The 22,192-nt window shown below is 44.6% G+C and overlaps 1 protein-coding gene across 3 annotated transcripts in view; it reads left to right on the top strand.

Moving 5' to 3' along the window:
• Positions 1–22,192, top strand: part of SCN5A (sodium voltage-gated channel alpha subunit 5) — a 103,877-nt gene that overhangs the window by 63,206 nt on the left and 18,479 nt on the right. For all 3 annotated transcript variants that reach the window (XM_060307430.1, XM_070046660.1, XM_070046661.1), the window contains 3 exons: positions 2,210–2,650; positions 6,928–7,048; positions 7,962–8,116. In XM_060307430.1, the coding sequence (XP_060163413.1) occupies positions 2,210–2,650; positions 6,928–7,048; positions 7,962–8,116 (717 nt within the window). The remainder of the gene's footprint in view (positions 1–2,209; positions 2,651–6,927; positions 7,049–7,961; positions 8,117–22,192) is intronic.

The following is a 22,192-nucleotide window of genomic DNA, read 5'->3' as shown; positions in this document are numbered from 1 at the left end:
TGTGATTGACAGGGAAAGCACTGGAAGCAGCCGAACTTCTGAAGCCGGCGGCAGGGGAGGCCCTAGCATCTTCTGTGGGTGGACAAGGCTGCCCAGGCACCCCCTGCCCTGCCCCCAGCCTGGCCCCAGATGCCTGGAGGTCAGGGGATGTGAACCCAGGGTGGGCTACCAGGAGCTGAGGCAGGCCAGGCCTGGGCCAGTGTGGACAGAGGCTGGGAGCCTGGCCAGAGGTCAGTGTAGACAGCAGCTCTGCATCACATCACATGCGTCACCCCTCCAGTGACGACATAAAAGAGACTGCCAGGTGTCAAAAGTGATCATCTCTCTGTGGAGATAGAACAGGAGAGCCTACTCCTTAACCTTTCCATACTGTCCACATGAATGTTAATGTTTAAAGCAAAGGCACGTTTCTGAGGCCTGGCACTCCAACCTTGCCCACTGCTTTCGCCAGAATTCTCACTCCCAGCTCTCTGACAAGCATGTCTCAGGGGCTTGTAAGAAGCCAGAGCAGGGACTCAGATTGGGTGTCCACCTTCACACACCACCCTGCTATAGGGGCCCCCATTCAACTGGACTCCCTTCTGGGAGTGGCTGCGGAGGGGAGACCCGAGCCCAAGGTGGGGAGATTGTGTCTCTGTCCTGTTGGCCTGGTGATGCTCATGAGCCGGTCTGACCCCTGTGTGGAACGAGCCCACCACCATCTTCAACTACCCTCCCCAAGCCCAGTCCCTTGTCACTCGGTAAAAGTTCTCTTTTTTAACAAAAGCTAAAACTTCACACTTGCAGGGTGGTTTAACAACAAGCAGTAGTCCAGAACCATCCAAAGACAGAGGGATTTTTCAAACTCCCCTTAGGGACGGACATCAAATCCATAACCCCTAATAAATAACTTAAGTAAAGACTGTGTGTTCCGGCACCTCTGAAGTCTCAGCCCCAGGTCCCTCTACTCTATCCAAGTGTCTAATCCTGCACGCAGCACCCATCCAAGCACCCCTCACTGCCTGGACACAACTCTGTCTCAGTAGCTGGACCCTACAGTTAGTCCCAGGCGCCCAAGGGCTGCCACCTGGCCTCTTTTCCTGGCATCGCCCTCTTCTCTGCTCATTCTCCCATGTCCTTCACCTGGAAAGCATGGTCGGATCTGGGGAGAGTGGAGAGTGCTCCACAGCTGGAGCCCCAGATCTTTGAATGGTGACCCAGCTTCAGTGGGGAACTCAGAGACATATCACTGCCCCTCCTTCACCAACAGATGCAGAGGCCTCTTCCCAGGAAAGCCCCAAGAGCAGATGGGTGATGGATGAATGAATGAATGGATGGGTGGGCCCTGCTGATCCCAGATTGGATCTCACTTCCCAGGGAGCAGCCCTGTGCTCACCCTGACCTCACTGCCCCCCATTACTCCCAAGACAGCAAGGCCCCATCTGCAGGCTTTGCTATCAGATGAACCCATGGTTCTCCCATTGAACCTGGGCCAACACCCAAGAAACCTGGGTTTGAACGCCCTCAATTCAGACTGTATCTGAGTCCTTGGGAGGAGGGATTGATTCTGGCAGTGAAACGCTGGAAGAAGGACCTCAGTTCTTCTTTGAAGAAAGAATTCAGCAAAGAGACCAAGATTGTGAAAAAGATAAAAGCATTTATTAGAAGCAAAGTACATGTGGAAAAAACAAAATATCTGTGGAAGAAACAAAGTAAGTGTGGAAAAAACAAAGTATGTGTGGAAGAGCACACAGGCAAGCTCAGAGGGAGGGGCTTAGGTTGCTTAAATAGGGCCAGTTTTCCGGATTTTTTTTCTGGCCAATCCTCTTCAGATCTGGTCCTGGTGTGAGCACGCATCTCTCAGCCAAGATGGATTCCAGCTGGCATCTTCTCCCTCCTTTTGTCCTTCCCCTAGACTGAGGACCTTCTCTGAGCATGTGTCAGGCCAGGAAATCCACGAGAACGCACCCAATCAGGGCCCAATGCTCCCGCTGGTATCCCAACTGAAGCATCAGCAGGAGACCAGCTGCAGCTGCTCAGCCTGGGCCTATCGCCTACCTCAGGATGAGAATTTGTCTTTCCTTTTATAGCCAAACTCTCTATATTCAGGAGTATGGGGGGTTAGGATGAGAGCCTAGGGCCCAGGGTTTAAGCCTCGAGCTGTCTGCCTCTGGCAGTGCTCATCATAGCCCCGAGGCTGAGCACGCAGGGCACGGCATTATCTCCACAGGTCCTGAACCTCTTCCTGGCTTTGCTGCTCAGCTCCTTCAGTGCGGACAACCTCACAGCCCCTGACGAGGACGGGGAGATGAACAACCTCCAGCTGGCCCTGGCCCGCATCCAGCGGGGCCTGCGCTTCCTCAAGCGGACCACCTGGGACTTCTGCTGTGGGCTTCTGCAGCGGCGGGCTCAGAAGCCTGCAGCCCTCGCCACCCAGGGCCAGCTGCCCGGCTGCATCACCACCTCCAGCCCCCCACCACCCTCAGAGACAGAGAAGGCGCTGCCAGCCCGCAAGGAGACACGGTTTGAGGAAGGCCAACGGCCAGGCCAGCGCACACCCGGGGATCCGGAGCCCGTGTGTGTGCCCATCGCCGTGGCCGAGTCAGACACGGATGACCAAGAGGAGGATGAGGAGAACAGCCTGAGCACAGAGGAAGAGTCCAGCAAGCAGGTGAGCCCCATCCCACATCCCAGCCCCGCACCGTGTGTGCAGCACCTACTGTCCAGGGGACCCAGCCTCACTCAGAGCATCTGCCCCAGCAGGTGTGGCCTGGAGGGAGAAGACAGGCCATCCCCCAAAAACCAGCCTCATGGAGGCGTGCTGAAACCAGCTCTCAACCCTCTCTCCCCAGCCCAGCCCAGCCCAGGAGGGCATCTTGGGAGGGACTGCTGTCCATCATTCATCCCCTGGCTGGTCACGGGCAGCTAATTGTACAGAAAGGGAAACTGAAGCACAGCAAGAGAGAGAAGAGAGAGACTTGCTAGGAGTTCCTCATGCGTCTAGGACAGAGCTAGGACACCTGGCCCCCAGACCCTGCCCTGACCTTGTCACCTCCAGGACTAACAAGGTGGAATGTCTTGGTGAGGGAGGAATGTGGCCTCCAGACCTCCCCACTGCCCCTTCCCCTCCTCCCAGGCCCAGGGCTAATTCTGAGATTTAAAAATAAGCATCCCTAAGATGGCAGGTGTCAGAGACAGCACTATCTTATCTCCCAACCTGTTATTTTTAACACTTAGGACTAGAGTCTGGACAAACGGAATGGTACCCCTCACCGCCACCCCAGCTCCCTCAGTTTTCTCATGGCCTGAGCTAGGCTTAGATGGCTTCTCCCTATAGGTCTCAGGTCAAACAGCGAGGACTGGTTCTCTCTGTTTCGTTGGGCCCATCCTGGCCGCTTCCTCAGGGCCTGCACTGGGTGGGTCTGGCTGAGAAGAGCAGCTGTTCCCTTGCATGGAATTTGATCTGAGGCTCCAGGCTTGATTCCACATCCTCCTGCCTCCCTGTGGTCCCAGAGGCCAGCTTCTGCCCTTTCAGTCGGGCTGCAGGACAGCCACAGTGTCGGTTGGGGGAGGGGGAGCGTTGGCGTTGCCAGGACCACAGCTTCCAATTAGCTCCAGGACGTTCCCAGCACAGGAGTGGAATTCCGCCTGCCTCTCCTTTTCCTCCTCCTTTCCTTCTCTTGAGCCTTTTGGCCCTGGCTCCCTGGGGCCAGTGTGTGTGTGTGTGTGTGTGTGTGTGTGTGTGTGTGTGTGTGCGCGCGCGCGCGCTCGCACGTGCGGGCACGCAAGCAAGCTGGGGTGCCATGGGAACTCCTGGGAAAAGTCAGCATGTCCTTCCTAAGTAGAGTTGCCAGCATCTGGGAGCTGGGCATCATAGCCCAGCTGTACCCTTCAAGGAGTGGGAGGAGAGGGAGATTTGTCTAGCCTTAGGCCCTTTGCCCGAACCTATCAGGAGCCTCCTTCAGCCTCAGGACGGCCGAGGGAGGGGTCTTCAGTGAGATGAGACCTCATGAAGAGGGCAGGAGGCAGTGCCCCGCTGCATGGGCAGGGCCTGAAGCAGAGCCAGGGTCCTAGAAATACTCCGACCTGGTAGCTCATGGGCTGGGGGGGTCTCTTCAGCAGGAATCCCAGCCTATGTCTGGCAGCCCAGAGGCCCTCCCGGAGCCCAGGTCCTGGAGCCAGGTGTCAGAGACCACCTCCTCTGGGGCCGAGGCCAGTGCAGCTCAGGCAGCCTTGCGGCAGCAGCAGAAAATAGAGGCCCCAGCCCCAGGGTGCAGTGAGGTAATGCACACCTTTGTCCCTGAAGCCGGTGGGGCACTGCTGCTGGGACTAGAGGCCGTGAGAGTCCCTGGGCACAGGCCTGCATTTGCTGCTGGGAACCACAGCCACCGTCACAGCCAGTGTGGGAGACCCGTCTGCGGAGCGGGGCATGGGCAGCCCTGTCCTGTTAAGGGAGACACGGCTTGGGGACCAGAGCCATGGGGAATTTCTGGAAGCAGCCCCTCAGGACCACGATGCAGGACTAACCCCAAACTTCTGCTTGTTCACCCCCTCCTCACTCGGTTCCTGTGCTTTGGTCCTGTCGGCACATGTTTGTCCTGTGAATCAGCCCATCCCAGGGGGCTGTGGGAGCTCTGAGAACAAGTTCTTGGCACACAAGCCACCAGCTGCTTCTCACCTGGAGAAAAGCAGAGGCAGCAAACACAAGGCCTGCTGGAGGGCTTTGGGACACAAAAGGGTTTTAATTTGAATTTGCTACCAACATTTAAAACCCAGAAGCTTTTGTGTAAAAACATCTGCATTTCTGGTTTCTCTTGAAAAACAAAAGTTGCAAGAAGAGCCGCCCTGCTGGAGACGAGTGGTAACCGCCGCCTCCTTGACACGGGCTGGAGCGCTCCGGTTTGCCAGTTCCCACCTGCCTGCCCTCATTCCATCACCTACCTGGCCCTGTAAACATTTGAGTTTGCAACCCCTGAGCTAACTGGACTGTGGCACAGCTGACTACACCCCACCTCGGCTCTGCCAAGCACCAAGGAAGATGGAGGTCATATGTTCAGAGACAGCACTCAGGGGCCCTTGAACTGCTGCCTGACCTCGGTCCTCATCCCGGCAGCTGTGACTTGCTCCAACAGGATATTTCTCCTTTGCCTTGTTCCTTACGTGAGATGGGCCCATTGGAGGCTTTGTGATCATGGCCAGTTTGTAAGCATGAGGGCCTGGTGGAATCATCATCCTGACTGTACAGGTCACACTACTCCCCCTGGAGAGTCTGACACACCAAGGCTTGTGGGAACAGGAAGACATAGGAGGAGCAGAAGGTCACGGACAGAAGAGGCTCCTGTACTAGAACGTTGACCTTTGAACGAGTTTTGTAACTTCATCACCTCTTCAAATCAGGTCACGGTGGGAACGAGGGAGAATGAGGTGGGCTGGGGCTTTCCTGGGAGAAGGACACCTCATCCCATCTGCAGCGGGATTCTGAGAACTTGTCCTCCCACGTGACAGCTCCAGTGTCTGAAAAGAAAAGCTGCATGAAGACCTCTGACTGTGCCTCTCCCAGCTCAGTGCCGCTCAATGAAGCTGGGAGAAGGACATGACCCTCAAAGCCACGGGAGACCACCCTGCACCCAGGAGCACTCTCTGCATTCTCACCAGGATCCAGCCCTTCCTTATCGCAAACCTCAAGGTTAAAGAGGACTTTGAGACAGCGGTGGAGTGAGTAGTGGAAGGAAGGGAAAAGAAGGCAACTTTGAGAGCAGAGGCTGCCCAAGAACTCAAACCAGCTCGCCCCTAAGTGGAGTGGAGCTTGAGTGGCATGAGGCTGGCCAGTTGCGCTGGGGAATGTAGACGTGATCTGAAGCAAATGAAGGCTGCCCTTCCTTTACAGAACCCCCTTCCCCACCATACTTATCATTAAGGTGGGCTCCTAGAAGCAGAGCTGGAGCCTGGCTTCCTGTGCTGATGTTTCGTTGAGGGAGTGCCCTCAGGAGAGACCCATAAGGAAGTGAGAGAAGCAGGATGAGGCAAAAGAAGCAGCTCCAGATGGCATGATGGCTGGATTCCAGCCTCAGCTTGGTGTCCTCCATATCAGTCAGTCACTAGGCGTCAGCCACACCTGGCTTCAATGTAACCACCAAGCCATTTCCAGGGATTGCAGGTCCCTGGCTAAAGACACTTTTCTGGAGAAGGGGCTGGCTAAACAGTATTCATGGCAGCTGGAGGTGGGTGCACTGGCCCAAAGAGGGGAAGTGGGCAGAACTACAATACCCCTATACACTGGCACCCCACATGTGACACACACAGACACTCATAAGGGCACCTGCACACACCTCTCTATAATCAAGTTATGTGGGATCAGGGCAGCAGAACCCTGCACAGCCGGGCAGGAAAGCTTCCAGCACCTTCTCACTCTTGTTCCAGGCTCTGTGCATCACACCAGCACCCACATGAATTGAGTGAGAAATGTGGGCTGGGTTGCTGGCCTGTCCTTTGCATGTCTGACCTGGTACCTGTGTGTGCCCATGATCCTGGCTCTGACTCTGTTCTGGGTGTGGCATGCCTGTTTCCTCTGTGTGTGCCGAGCTGCCACTCTGTGTCCGTGTCCCAGTGTGTGTCCCTGTTGCACCCCATGTCTGTTTTACTTCCACCTGGATGCCTTCCCCATTCCCAGGGTTTTCCCAGAACCCTTCCCCGACCCCCTGTACCCTGCCCTAGACACCAGTAGACCAGAATCACAAACTCAGGAGCCCTAAGGTCCAGGCTAGGTGACCTTCATGGGAGGTTCCCATCCACCCGGGCTCAGATTCCCCAGGTGTGCAATGGAGGATAGTCTGGGCACCTCCACTCTGGGAGCCCCAGGCTCCCGCAGACTCTGGGCCTGAGGCTGGAGGCTGCTACACAGCCCACACTCATGCCCTCACCTACCCTACCCCACGGTCCTGCCCACAGACACATGAGAACAGTTACTCTGAGGGGAGCACAGCAGACATGACCAACACTGTTGACCTCCTGGAGCAGATCCCCGACCTCGGAGAGGACGTCAAGGATCCAGAGGACTGCTTCACTAAAGGTACTGCCCTGGATGGGCCTCTGGCCCAGCCTCAGCCCTGCCCACCGGGGCAGGAGGACCTGCAGCTCCTGGGGGTAGAGGGCCATGTCGCACCCCACTCTGACCTGGGTGCCTGCCAATTTTCCCCCATTCTTTGAGACCCTGGGGGCCCCTCCACCTGCCTGTGACATGAGTCATGGCAAGTGTGCCCGTGACGTGCTGGGCTGGGCCGCTGTGGGTCGGCTGCGTGTGTGGGACGGTAGCATGACCAGGTGTCTCCACAGCGGCAAGGACTGGATCTAATTCCCCCTGTTCCCTCAGGCCCTGGCACGGCACCTGGCATATAATAGGCCCTCTGTAAATATTCAAGGTGGGTGTGGCATGTGGCTGTGCTGGTGATTGGCATCTAGAGCTTTTATGAATCCATGGTATATTCGGAGGGCCGCTGGGGATAAGATGAGGGTTTGCCCTCCATGTGGCACATCATTTGGGGCTATCAGTGAGGAGTCTGCCCTTCCTAAGGCTCAGAAACTGCAAACATGGAGAAAGACCAGGGACACAGCACCCCAGGGGGTTCTGGTACATTCCCCCAGGGGGAGAGTTTCCTAGATGAGCACAGGGCAAGCTGGAGCTCATCCCAACCCCAGCCTTGCCCCTGCCCAGAACTGCCAGGCCCTTCATCTACTTACTGGTTGCCTAGTCCATCCAGCTTATCCACAGGGTACCTGCTGAGTGTGGGCTCCTGAGGGCGGCACTCAAAGTCACCCCTCCCTGCCACCCACCCCCTGCCATGGCCCCACCCACCATGTTACCCAGTTCATTACCCATCATTGTAACCTGTTTCAGTCATTCTTTCAACCATTCAACTTTCTGCCATCAGATGTGGGCATTTGCAGGCCCTGGACTGGGTCTGACTCCTCTCCCTCCCCCAAAGGCTGTGTCCAGCGCTGTCCCTGCTGCACCGTGGACACCACGCAGGCCCCAGGGAAGGTCTGGTGGAGGCTGCGCAAGACCTGCTACCGCATTGTGGAGCACAGCTGGTTCGAGACGTTCATCATCTTCATGATCCTGCTCAGCAGTGGAGCGCTGGTACCCTCCTGGGGATTGGGCAGGGAGGTATGGAGGAGGAGGGGAGGTAGAGAAAGGAGATCTCCAGCTGGAAAACCAGGTCAGAAACTGGGGCGGAGCCTCTGTTGAAAATGCATTCCCCCAGGGCCTCAGATCAGGACCAACTCATAAACTGTCAACACGCACAGCACATATGGAGGTCAGAGCAGAAAGGGCTCACAGAGGTCATCTCTCCAGGCCTCCTTGTTCCACAAAGGGAAGTGATTTGCCCAGATCACAGTGCACAGCTGGCATAGGTCGCAGGTCACCAGTCACCTACACCCAAGCCCTGGTGACACACCCACCTGCACACAGCGTCAGACACTCCATCAGACTGGTTCAATGCAATTAACAATGCAGGCTGATATTACACTGGTAGCTCCACTCATTCCATGTCTTCTAGGGCTAGAGGCCAAGCTATGTAGTTCACGCATTATCACATTTAATCCCCATAGCAACCCTTTGTAGAAACATTAAGTAACTCACCCAAAGCCCCACCACTTACAAGCAGCAGATGTGGCATTTGAGCCAAGAGAGTCAGATTCCGAGTCCTTTGTCTTGACTTTCCATTTGTTCAATAGATCTTTACTAAGCTCTCCTTGTATCTACTGGTCCTGTGAGCCGTGGAGGAGCAATAGGAGGAAGAGACTCTGGCTCTGGCCTCAGGGGCTCCCAGTCTAGTTGGAGAAATCAGATTCAGCAGGTTTGAGATAGTCAGATATCAGTTCGAGAGAGTTGAGTAAGAATGGAGTAGATGACTCAGGGTGATGGGAGGTCAGGGGGAACTGGAGCAATCAGGAGGACTTCCTGGAGGAAGCAGATGGAACTGGACTATGGAAAATAGGGAGGTTTGGTGAGGCCGGGAGGAGCAGTGAGGCACTCCAGGGATGCCCTATCTGGTTCCCAAGTACCTTATTCATCTCTCAGAGCCCTTCTAGGAGATGGAACAGCCCTGGAGAGGGTTGTGAAAGGTGCTGGTGGGCAGAGAGAAGGGTGATCAGAACAAACAGAAACTTTCCTAGCCCAGAGGGAGCAAGCACCTGATATTGTTGAGGAGTTTAGAACCCCATGGGTGAGCAACTAACAAGGAATGCTTTAGACTATAGAGAGGGAGGGGGCCGCTCTGATCCCAGACTGTTTGCCTCCAGCACATGCTGCCTCCTGTCGGGGCAGGCCATGGGGAGACATTGCAGCTATCACTTCTAAACCTCTGGGCCTCCCATCCCACCCTGTACTGCCCTGCCCCTGTTCCAGAGTGGGCCTGGAGCCATGGCTTGCAGGCTACATGCTGTTTTACCATCAGCAGCTAGAGCCAAATCTCTGTAGGCTTCAGAGAAGGAGGATTTGACAATATGTTAACGAGTTTTGTTTTTAAACAGCCACAAACAAGGGCAGCCAGAGCCATTTAGTCTGGGCTGTGGAGGAAAAGCTCAGCCTAGCATAAGTGAGGAGGAGTCTTGGCAAGCGAATGGTGAATCTCATCAGGGTAGAGAGCCAAGCACTGTAAAAAAAAAAAAAAAAAAAAAAAAAAAAAAAAAAAACATCAATGATATACAGAGAAAAAGAAGTCAGAGTGTGTTATTTAAAGTTATAAACTTGTTTAACAGAAAGCAGAGTATGTATCACTTTGAAATTGCTGAAGGGAAAAAATTTTTAAGGACACAGATTTTACAGCAAAAGATAGGGGGAAAAAAGGAACAAGGAAGCATTAAATCAGGAAACAATATGGCAAAGGCAAGATCAAGCATGTGTTTTAATAATAAATGTAACTGGATAAAATTCATCTTTTAAAAGAAAAGGACTCTAAATGGACTGAAGAAAAAAAATCTTCAGCTATGTGTTCTCAAATGACAAATCTGAAACACTGTGACTCAGAAATAGTAAAAGGAAATAAGATATAGCAGACAAATGCAAACAATGACAACAAAAATCAGAGTGTTTTTGTTTGTTAATGTTAAACAAGGTTGAATTCAAGGTAAAAAATGAGATAAAACAAAGAGGGTCCAACCTATAATAAAAATACAACTATTATGAATATTACTTGGGATTTCATAGCACTTATACAAAGCAAAATCAGAAAAAAAGTGGCAACAGTGCAGTAGTACAGTGAGATTTTACCACACTTCTATTAGTGCTTGACAAATCCAGTAGAAAGAACAAGACAATGAGATATGTAAAAAATATGTATAGTTAATAAATTTGACCTAACATAATAAAAATAATAGCTAACACTTAAATAGCACTGACTATGTGCCAGGCCCTATTGTAACATTTTACAAACATTAATACATTTAATTCTCATAATAACCCTGTGAAATAGGTACTGTTTTACAGATAAGAAGACTGCTAAGTGTAGCAAAAATAGAAAGATTAAAAACAAACCCTTAAAAATGTAAAAGTTATTCTTAAACTTTGGATCAAACAGAAAATAGTTTCATGGTGGGTTCATGGGTGTTCATTATATTAATAAGTAAGCAAATAAATAGAGACTATTCATGGACTAAAGATGACAGTGTGTCATAAATCAAAGATTACAGTTCAACCAGTTTTGTCCACATGAAATCTAGAAAAATAAGAACAGAAAAATAGAGGTATAGAAAAAACTTCGACTTGGGAGAGGGGGAAAGAAACTAGAAAATAACAGTATCAGTAATACTGCATGTGGGATGCAGCCAAAGCTGTAATGAGTAAAATTAATAGACTTAACCATTTTCATTATTAAATAGAAAGAATAAATTCATTAACTCAAGAAATTAGAAATACAACAACAAATTAATCTTAAAGAAAGCAAAGGAGGGACTTCCCTGGTGGTGCAGTGGTTAAGAAACTGCCTGCCAATGCAAGGGACACGGGTTCGAGCCCTGGTCCAGGAAGATCCCACATGCCATGGAGCAACGAAGCCCGTGCACCACAACTACTGAGCCTGTGCTCTAGAACCCCCGAGCCACAACTACTGAGCCCATGTGCCACAACTTCTGAAGCCCACGTGCCTAGAGCCTGTGCTCAGCAACAGAGAAGCCACCACAGTGAGAGGCCTGCACACCACAAGAGTAGCCCCCAGCTCACCGCAACTAGAGAAAACCCCTCGTGCAGCAATGAAGACCCAACACAGCCAAAAATAAATAAATAAATAAACAAATGTAAAAAAAATTTTTTAAATAAAGGGAATAATTAATAAAATAAAAACACAAATTAATGAATTAGAAAATAAATAGTAAATCTGATAAAATTTCCAAAGCTGATTCCTTCAAAAATTAAAACAATTAAATAAACCACTAGGTCTAATCTCTTACATCTCCAAGAGTGGATTCTTTCATATTTTCAAGGAAGAAAATAATTTCAATCCTATTTAAAATCTTCTAGGGTATGAAAACAGATGGAAAACCTACAAATTCTTTTTATGAAAGCTAAATAGTGCTGATTTTTAAAACCTTAAGTATACCAGAAGTAAAACCACAGACCAGTTTTCATACTCTATACTAGTGAATAGTGATACAAAATTCTTAAAATACATGCAAATAGGATCCAGTAAAATATTTGAAAGACTAAATGAGTCATAGCTAGGTATATCCTAAAGAGTCAGAACGATGCCCTACTAGGAAATCTATTTATATGAGTCAGACAAAGAAAAACCATATAATTGTCTCAATGAATGCCTGATTTTTAAAACTTTGGTAAGAATAGAAATAAAACATATTTCCTTTACTTAATGAAAAACTTACTTTCAAATTAATTTTTTCCATCATCATTAGTAGTAAAGCACTAGAAACATTTTTATTAAAGTCAGGAATAAGAAAAGGATGATTTAACTACCTTTTAGCTGTTTTTCATTATTTAATAATAATCTTGAAGTACTAGCCAGTGCAATTAATCAAGAAAATTAAACATACAGTATAAAAATCAGAAAAACAGAAGAATTTAAGTTAATATATTCAAGTATAAAATGAGTTTAAAATAATAGAAATATATCATTACTTGTAGATAGTGATTGCTTAGAAAAATTTTAAAAACTATTAAAAATATTATATGACCAGTTATAAAACAAATATACAAATAATTGTTGCTGTTGTTTTATACTAACAGAAACCACTTAGTCACAAGTAACATTTCTCCAATAGTCCTTACATGCCAGGCATTGTAGCCATAAAATAATTGGGAATGAATATAACATGGAATGTATAAGAGGTACATGAAGAAAACTATTAAACTTGCCTAAGGAGAGTGTAAAAGAAGACAAACGGATAAACATACTATAAATATACTCTCGTCTTGGGCAGAAAGACTGTATTAGTTCCTAAAGCTAATGAGTTATTAAACTCAAGGCAGTAATAAATTTCTAACATTTTAAAGGGAATTTGACAAAACATTGCTTAAGTTTGTCTTAAATATTATGAAAAATGGCCAGGAAAATTCATATGACACTAATTCAGAAATAGACCAAGACAGTAGTAGAACCACACCGAGGTTGGAAATACATTTAAGCAAATATAGAAATGTGGTAGATGATAGTGTTGACTTCTACTGTGTGGATTCTTTAATAAAGTGTTAGGACACTTGACTAGTCACTCTGAAAAAAAAATTAAAATATATATTTGCTCCAACCAAAATATATTAGATTTAAAAAATTGTAATATAAAACAATGAAATGAGAAAGGAAGGAAGGAAGGGAGGGAGGGAGGAAGGAACGAAAGAAGGAAGGAAGGAAGGAAAAAAGGAAAAGGAAAAGGAACGTCATTTTTTTTCTATCCTTGGAATAGGCAAGTGCTTTCTTTTTGCTTTTTTCTTTTCATTTTTTTTCATATGTACCTCATTTAAAATTTTTTTGTAGTATTTTTTTATACATTAAAAATTTTTATTTATTTATTCATTCATTCATTCTTTATTTTTTGCTGCACCGGATCTTAGGTGTGGCACACAGGATCTTTGTTGTGGCATGCGGGATCTTTAGTTGCGGCACGCAGACTTCTCAGATGCAGCACATGGACTCTTAGTTGCAACATGCAGACTCTTAGTTATGGTATGCATTCAGGATCTAGTTCCTGGACCAGGGATCCAACCCAGGCCCCCTGCGTTGGGAGCACAGAGTCTTACCCACTGGACCACCAGGGAAGTCCCTATAGTCTTTTTTTAATTAAATTTTTATGCTACATTGGAGTATAGTTGATTTACAATGTTGTGTTCATTTCAGATGTACAGCAAAGTGATTCAGTTATAAATATACATATATCTATTCTTCTTCAGATTCTTTTCCCATATAGGTTATTACAGAATATTGAGTAGAGTTCCCTGTGCTATACAATAGGCCCTTGTTGATTATCTATTTTATATATAGTAGTGTGTATATATCAATCCCAAACTCCTAATTTATCCCTCCCCCCCACAACCTTTCCCCTTTGGCAACCATAAGTTTGTTTTTTCATGTCTGTGAGTCTGTTTCTATTTTGTAAATATGTTCATTTATATCATTTTTTTTAGATTCCACATATAAGTGATATCATATGATATTTGTCTTTCTCTGTCTGATTTCACTCACTATGATAATCTCCAGGTCCATCCATGTTGCTGCAATGGCATTATTTCATTCTTTTTTATGGCTGAGTAATATTCCATTGTATATATGTATCACATCTTCTTTATTCATTCCTCTGTCGATGGACATTTAGGTTGCTTCCATGTGTTGGCTGTTGTAAATAGTGCTGCAATGAACACTGGGGTGCATGCATCCTTTTGAATTATGGTTTTCTCCAGATATATGCCCAGGAGTGGGATTGCTGGATCATATGGTAGTTCTATTTTTACTTTTTAAGGAACCTCCATACTGTTCTCCATAGTGGTTGTACCAATTTACATTCCCACCAACAATGTAGGGGGGGTTCCCTTTTCTCCACACCCTCTCCAGTACTTACCGTTGGTAGACATTTTGATGATGGCCATTCTGACTGGTGTGAGGTGATACCTCATTGTAGTTTTGATTTGCATTTCCTAATATTTAGTAATGTTGAGCATCCTTTCATGTGCATTTTGCCATCTGTATGTCTTCTTTGGAAAAGTGTCTATTTAGATCTTCTGCCCATTTTTGATTGGGGAGTTTATTTTTTTGATACTGAGCTGCATGAGCTGTTTGTGTATTTTAGAGATTAATCCATTATTGGTCACTTTGTTTGCAAATATTTTCTCCCATTTTGTGGGTTACCTTTTTTGTTTTATTTATGGTTTCCTTTGCTGTGCAAAAGCTTTTGAGTATAATTAGGTCCCATTTGTTTGTTTTTATTTTCATTACTCTAGAAGGTGGATCCAGAAAGATATTGTTGCAATTTATGTCAACGAGTGTTCTGCCTATGTTTTCTTTTAAGAGTTTATAGTATCTGGTCTAACATTTAGGTCTTTAATCCACTTTGAGTTTACTTTTGTGTATGGTGTTTGTTAGAGAATGTTATAATTTCATTATTTACATGTAGCTGTCCAGTTTTCCCATCACCACTTATTGAAGAGACTGTCTTTTCTCCATTGTATAGTATTGCCTCCTTTGTCTTAGATTAATTGACTGCAGGTGGGCTTATTTCTGGGCTTTCTATCCTGTTCCATTGATCTATATTTTTGTGTGTGTGCCAGTACCATACTGTTTTGATTACTGTAGCTTTGTAGTATAGTCTGAAGTCAGGGAGTCTGATTCCTCCAGCTCCGTTTTTATTTCTCAAGATTGCTTTGGCTATTCAGCATCTTTTGTGTTTCTATACAAATTTTTTTTTAATTTTCTAGTTCTTCAATAAATAACATTGGTAATTTCATAAGGATTACATTAAATCTGTAGATTACCTTGGGTGGTATGGTCATTTTGACAATATTGATTCTTCCAATCCAAGGACATGGTATATCTTTCCAACTGTTTGTTTCATCTTCGATTTCTTTCATCAGTGTCTTATAGTTTTTGGAGTACAGGTCTTTTGCCTCCTTAGGTAGGTTTATTCTTAGGTATTTTATTCTTTTTGAGACGATAGTAAAGGGGATTGTTTCCTTAATTTCTCTTTCTGATCTTTCATTGTTGGTGTATAGAAATGCAACCGATTTCTGCATATTAATTTTATATCCTGCAACTTTACCAAATTCACTGGTGAGCTCTAGTACTTTTCTGGTAGCATTTTTAGGATTTTCTATGTATAGTATCATGTCATCTGCAAACAGTAACAGTTTTACTTCTCCTTTTCCACTTTGATTTCCTTTTCTTTCTTTTTCTTCTCTGATTGCTGTATCTAGGACTTCCAAAACTATGTTGAATAAAAGTGGCAAGAGTGGACATCCTTGCCTCGTTCCTGATCTTAGAGGGAATGTTTCAGCTTTTCAGCACTGAGTATGATGTTAGCTGTGGGCTTGTCATATATGTACTTTATTATGTTGAGTAGGTTCCCTCTATGCCCATGTTCTGGAGAGTTTTTATCATAAATGGGTGTTGAATTTTGTCAAAAGTGTTTTCTGCATCTGTTGAGATGATCATATGGTTTTTATTCTTCAATTTGTTGATGTGGTGTATCACACTGATTGATTTGTGGATATTGAAAAATCCTTGCATCCCTGGGATAAATCCCACTTGATCATGGGGTATGATCCTTTTAATATATTGTTGGATTTGCTTTGCTAGTATTTTGTTGAGGATTTTTGTATCTATGCTCATCAGTGATATTGGCCTGTAATTTTCTTTTTTTGTGGTATCTTTATATGTTTTTGGTATCAGGGTAATGGTGTCCTCATAGAATGAGTTGGGGAGTGTTATCCTCTGCAATTGTTTGAGGTAGTCTCAGCAGGATAGGTGTTAATTATTCTATAAATGTTTGATAGAATTCACCTGTGAAGCCATCTGGTCCTGGACTTTTGTTTGTTGGAAGGTTTTTTTTTTTTTTTTTTTTTTTGCAGTACGTGGGCCCCTCACTGCTGTGGCCTCTCCCGCTGCGGAGCACAGGCTCCGGACACGCAGGCTCAGCGGCCATGGCTCACGGGCCCAGCCGCTCCGCGGCATGTGGGATCCTCCTGGACTGGGGCACAAACCCGTGTCCCCTGCATCGGCAGGCGGACTCTCAACCACTGCACCACCAGGGAAGCCCCAATTTCATTACTTGTGATTGGTCTGTTCACATTTTCTATTTCTTCCTGGTTCAGTCTTGGAAGATTGTACCTTTCTAAGAATTTGTCCACTTTTTCCAGGTTGTCCATTTTATTGCCATATAGTTGCTTGTAGTAGTCTCTTATGATCCTTTGTATTTCTGTGGTGTCCACTGTAACTTCTCTTTTTTTTTCATTCCCAATTTTATTGATTTGAGTCCTCTCTCTTTTTTTCCCTTGATGAAACCTGGCTAAAGGTTTATCAATTTTGTTTATCTTTTCAAAGAACCAGCTTTTAGTTTCATTGATCTTTTCTACTGTTTTCTTTGTTTCTATTTTATTTCTGTTCTGATCTTTATGATTTCTTTCCTTCTACTAACTTTGGGTTTTGTTTATTCTTCTGTAGTTGCTTTAGGTGTAAGATTAGGTTGTTTATTTGTGATTTTTCTTGTTTCCTGAGGTAAGATTGTATTGCTATAAACTTCCCTCTTAGAACTGATTTTGCCATGTCCCATAGGCTTTGGGTCATTGTACTTTCATTTTCATTTGTCTCTAGGTATTTTTTGATGTCCTCCTTGATTTCTCCAGTGATCCTTTGGTTGTTTAGTAGCATATTGTTTAACCTCCACATGTTTGTGTTTTTTACAGTTTTTTTCTTGTAGTTGATTTCTAATCTCATAGCGTTTTGTTTGAAAAAGATGCTTGATATGATTCCAATTTTCTTAAATTTACGGAGGCTCACTTTGTAGCCCAGCATATGGTCAATCCTGGAAAATATTCCATGTACACTTGAGAAGAATGTGTATTCTGCTGCTTCTGGATGGAATGCTCTATAAATATCAGTTAAGTCTATCTGGTCTAATGTGTCATTTAAGACCTGTGTTTCCTTATTGATCTTCTGTCTGGATGATCCGTCCATTGATGAAAGTAGGGTGCTAAAGTCCCCCACTATTGTTCTGTTACTGTTGATTTTTCCTTTTATGGCTGTTAGTATTTGCCTTATATATTGGGGTGCTCCTATTTTTTGTAAGTATATATTTTGGGTGCATATATACTTACAATTGTTATATCTTCTTCTTGGATTGATCCCTTGATCATTTTTGTGTGTCCTTCTTTGTCTCTTTTAACAGTCTTCATTTTAAAGTCTATTTTGTCTGATATGAGTATTGCTACTCCAGCTTTCTTTAGATTTCCCTTTGCAAGGAATACCTTTTTCCATCCCCTCCCTTTCAGTCTGTATGTGTCCCTAGATCTGAAATGGGTCTCTTGTAGGCAGCATATATATGGGTCTTGTTTTTGTATCTATTCAGGCAGTCTGTGTCTTTTAGTTGGAGTGTTTAATCTTTTTACATTTAAGGTAATTATTAATATGTATGTTCTTATTACCATTTTGTTCATTATTTTTGTTTTGTTTTTTTTAGGTCTTTTTTCTTCCCTTCCTCTTTTGTTCTCTCCTCTTGTGATTTGATGACTATCTTTAGTGTTGTGTTTGGATTCCTTTTTCTTTTCCGTGTGTGTATCCATTATAGATTTTTGGTTTGTCGTTACCATGAGGTTTTGCTGTATCAGTCTGTATATATACAAGGTTGTTTTAAGTTGCTGGTCTCTTAATTTCAAATGCATTTCCAATATCCTGCATTTGTACTCTCCTCTTCTCACAATTGCTGGTTTTGATGTCATATTTGTGTGTGGATTATTTCCTACCTTTACTGCATGTTTGCTTTTACCAGTGAGCCTTCCCATTTTAAATTTTCTTGTTTCTAGTTGTGGCCTTTTCTTTTCCACCTAGAAAAGTTCCTTTAACATTTGTTGTAAAGGTGATTTGGTGGTGCTGAATTCTCTTAGCTTTTGCTTGTCTGTGAAGCTTTTGATTTTTCCATTGAATCTGAATGAGAGCCTTGCTAGGTAGAGTATTCTTGGTTGTAGGTTTTTCCCTTTTATCACTTTAAACATATCATGCCACTCCCTTCTGGCCTGCATAGTTTCTCCTGAAAAATAAGCTGATAACCTTATGGGGATTCCCTTGTATGTTATTTGTTGCTTTTCCCTTGTCACTCTTATATTTTTTCTTTGTCTTTAATTTTTGTCTGTTTGATTAATATGTGTCTTGGAGTGTTCCTCCTTGGGTTTATCCTGTATGGGACTCTTTGTGCTTCCTCCAAATATTTTCTCAGGCCCTTTCTCTCTTTCTTCTCCTTCTGAGATCCTTGTAATGTTGGTATGTTTAATGTTGTCCCAGAGGTCTCTTAAACTGTCTTCATTTCTTTTCATTCTTTTTTCTTTATTCTGTTCCACAGCAGTGATTTCTACCATTCTGTCTTCCAGCTCACTTATTTGTTCTTCTGCCTTATTTATTCTTCAATTGATTCCTTCTAGTGTATTTTTCATTTCCGTTATTGCATTGTTCATCTCTTTGTTCTTTAAATCTTCTAGCTCCTTGTTGAACATTTCTTGTATCTTATCTTCTGTCTGTGCCTCCATTCTTTTTCCAAGATCTTGGATCATCTTTACTTTCATCACTCTGAGTTCTTTTTCAGGTATATTTCCTATATCCACTTCACTTATTTGTTCTTCTGGGGTTTTATCTTGTTCCTTCATCTGGAAGATATTTCTCTGCCATCTCATTTTATCTGACTTTCTGTTTTTATGGTCTCCATTGCTCAGGCTTCAGGATTGTAGCTCCTCTCACTTGCAGTGTTTGCCCCCTGGTGGGTGCAGTTGGTCCGGGGGCTTGTGCAGGCTTCCTGGTGTCAGGGATTGGTGCCTGCCCACTGGTGGGTGGAGTTGAGTCTTGTCCCTCTGGTGAGCAGGGGTGTGTCAAGCAGCTGTTAGCTCAGGACATCTTTAGCCAGCCTGTCTGCTGATGGGTGGGGCTCTGTTCCCACCCCGTTGGTTGTTCGGCCTGAGGCATCCCAGCACTGGAGACTGCAGGATGCTGTGTTGAGCCAGGTCTCAGTACCAAAATGTTGACCTTTGGGAGAGCTCATGCCGATGAACATTCCCTGGGGCCTCTGCCACCAGTGTCCTTGCCCCCACAGTGAACCACAGGCAACACTTCCCTCCTCAGGATACCCTCCAAGACCCAGGTAAAAAAGACCTAAAAACAACAAAACAAAAATAATGAACAAAATGGTAATAAGAACATACATATTAATAATTACCTTAAATGTAAAAAGATTAAACACTCCAACTGGTAGGTCTGGCCCAGGCTCCTATGGTGTCACTGCTTTGCCCTGGGTCCCAGTGCACATGAAACCTTGTGTGCACCCTCCAAGAGTGGAGTCTGTGTTTCCTCCAGTCCCGTGGAGCTTCTGTACTCAAGCCCCACTGGCCTTCAAAGCCAAATGCTCTGGGGCCTCCTCCTCCCAATGCTAGACCCCCAGGCTGGGGGAACCTGATGTGGGATTCAGAACTCTTACTCCTGTGGGAGAGCCTCTGCGATCTAATTATTTTCCACCTGGCATGCATGGGATTTGACTGTATCGCAAAAGTGCCCCTCTTACCATCTTGTTGTGGCTTCTTCTTTGTCTTTGGATGTAGAATATCTTTTTTGGTAGTTTCCCATCATTTTTTGTCGATGGTTGTTCAGCAGTTAGTTGTAATTTTGGTGTTTTCATGAGAGGTGATGAGCTCAAGTCCTTCTACTCTGCCATCTTGTTCAGGGAGTCTCTGGCAAGGACTTTCTTAACATGATGCCAAAGGTTTTACTAAATGAAAATCATAACAAATGATATAAATATATTAAATTATATAATTGAAAGTAAAGTGTAGAACTTCAGTACGGTAAACAAAAGTAAACAAAATTTAAAGGCACAGAACTAGGATAAAGTATATAAAACAAAGAGTTAACGTCCCCAAATAAACCAGACCATCAAGTGAAAAAATAGATAAAGGACATGAACAGGCAATTTATAAAGAGAACACTGCAAATATCCAAGGAAATGATGTCAGTATCACTAGTAATAAGATAAATTAAAATGTAACAAATACAAATTTCATTCATTAGTCTGGGAAATGTGACAAAGGAGAAACTGCACCAGTATGGGTGGTGCGGAAAGAGCCACATTCATGCACTGTGGAAGGAGTCTCAAATTGGTGTCCCTTTTTGGAGGTCCTTTTCCTAATCTGTACCAAAAGTATAACTTTGACCTGGCACCTCAATTCTAGAAATTTATCCTCAACATAATCAGACACTGTGCTCATTGCAATGTTGTTTCTACTAGGGATAAATTGGAAACAATGGCTAAATTAACAGTAGTATATGCAAGTAATGAAATATTATACAGCCTTTAAAAAGAATGATAGATCTTGTATGTATTCACATTACTTAGTAGGTAAATATTCACAAAAGATTGTTTCATGGAAAAAAATTTTAAAGCAAAATATTTTAGCCTGTTTATAAAATCGTGCACTCAAATATATACACACAAATAGTGAGGGCTGAAAGAATGTTAACCTAAATGTTAGCAGAGGTTACTTTAGTGCCATAAAATTGGAGATGCCTTTTATTCTCTTTTTTTAATCAATTTTTTTAATTGAAGTATAGTGATTTACAATGTTTGTTAATTTCTGCTGTGCAGCAAAGTGATTCAGTTATACATATATATACATTCTTTTTTTATATTCTTTTCCATCATGGTTTATCATAGGATATTGAATATAATTCTCTATGCTGTACAGTAGGACCTTGTTGTTTATCCATTCTGTATATAAAAGCCTACGTCTGCTAACCCCAACCTTCTACTCCCTCCCTCTCCCAACCCATCCCCCCCACCTTGGCAACCACCAGTCTGTTCTCTATGTCTGTGATTCTGTTTCTGTTTCATAGATAGGTTCATTTGTGTCATATTTCAGTTTCCACATAAAAGTGATATCATATATTTGTCTTTCTCTTTCTGACTTACTTCACTTGGTATGATAGTCTCTAGTTGCATCTGTGTTGTTGCAAATGGCATGATTTCATTCTTTTTTATGGCTGAGTAGTATTCCATTGTACATATGTACCACATCTTCTTTATCCATTCCTCTGTTGATGGACATTTAGGTTGTTTCCATGTCTTAGCTATTGTGAATAGTGCTGCTATGAACACAGGGGGTGCATGTGTCTTTTTGAATTATAGTTTTGTCTGGATATACACCCAGGAGTGGGATTGTTGAATCATATGGTAATTCTATTTTTAGTTTTCCGAGGAACCTCTGTATTATTTTCCACAGTGGCTACGCCAACTTACATTCCCACAATACGTTCCCTTTTCTCCACACCCTCTCCAGCATTTGTTATTTGTGGACTTTTTAATGACGGCCACTCTGACCAGTGTGAGGTGGTACCTCATTGTAGTTTTGATTTGCATTTCTCTAATAATTAGCAGTGTTGAGCATCTTTTCATGTGCCTGTTGGCCATCTGTATGTATTCTTTAGAGAAATGTCTATTTAGGTCTTCTGTCCATTTTTTGATTGGGTTGTTTGGTTTTTTTGTTGTTGTTTATTCTCTTTTTTTATAATTTCTGTATTATTTCATTTTTTATAGGACACATACATTTTTATACTCAGAAAAAAACAGGCCTACTTTCTGTCTTGAACAACTCCCAAAGTCCATTTTGGGGCCTGAATTATCCTGTTGTCATATCTACATGGACCAGATTAGCTATGTGGTCTGCTAATCTGACTGCTGACAGCACCGGCCCCCTGGATCACTGTAGCTCACAGGGGCCCTGCAGTCACACAGGGAGGCCCAGAGCGACAGGTGGAGGCAGCTCCCTGGGGCCCTCAGTGACGCATTCAGTTGCCTAGACTGGGAGCCTCAGAGCACATTCTGGATAGGGGAAGGTAACTCAGGAGGGGCAGGTACAGATCAGAAGCCTGGAGTTAGAAGAGGGCAGCGGGGCCATCTGAGTCTCTCTGTTGGCTCGGGGATTTGGCTTGAGGCAGCAGTGAGGAGGTGGGGAAAGACCGACAACTTCTAG

This window comes from Globicephala melas, chromosome 11, assembly GCF_963455315.2.
Source record: "Globicephala melas chromosome 11, mGloMel1.2, whole genome shotgun sequence".
NCBI classification, from domain to species: domain Eukaryota; kingdom Metazoa; phylum Chordata; class Mammalia; order Artiodactyla; family Delphinidae; genus Globicephala; species Globicephala melas.
The sequence above is the reverse complement of the archived record's forward strand: the minus strand, read 5'-3'. Positions and strand labels throughout refer to the sequence as shown.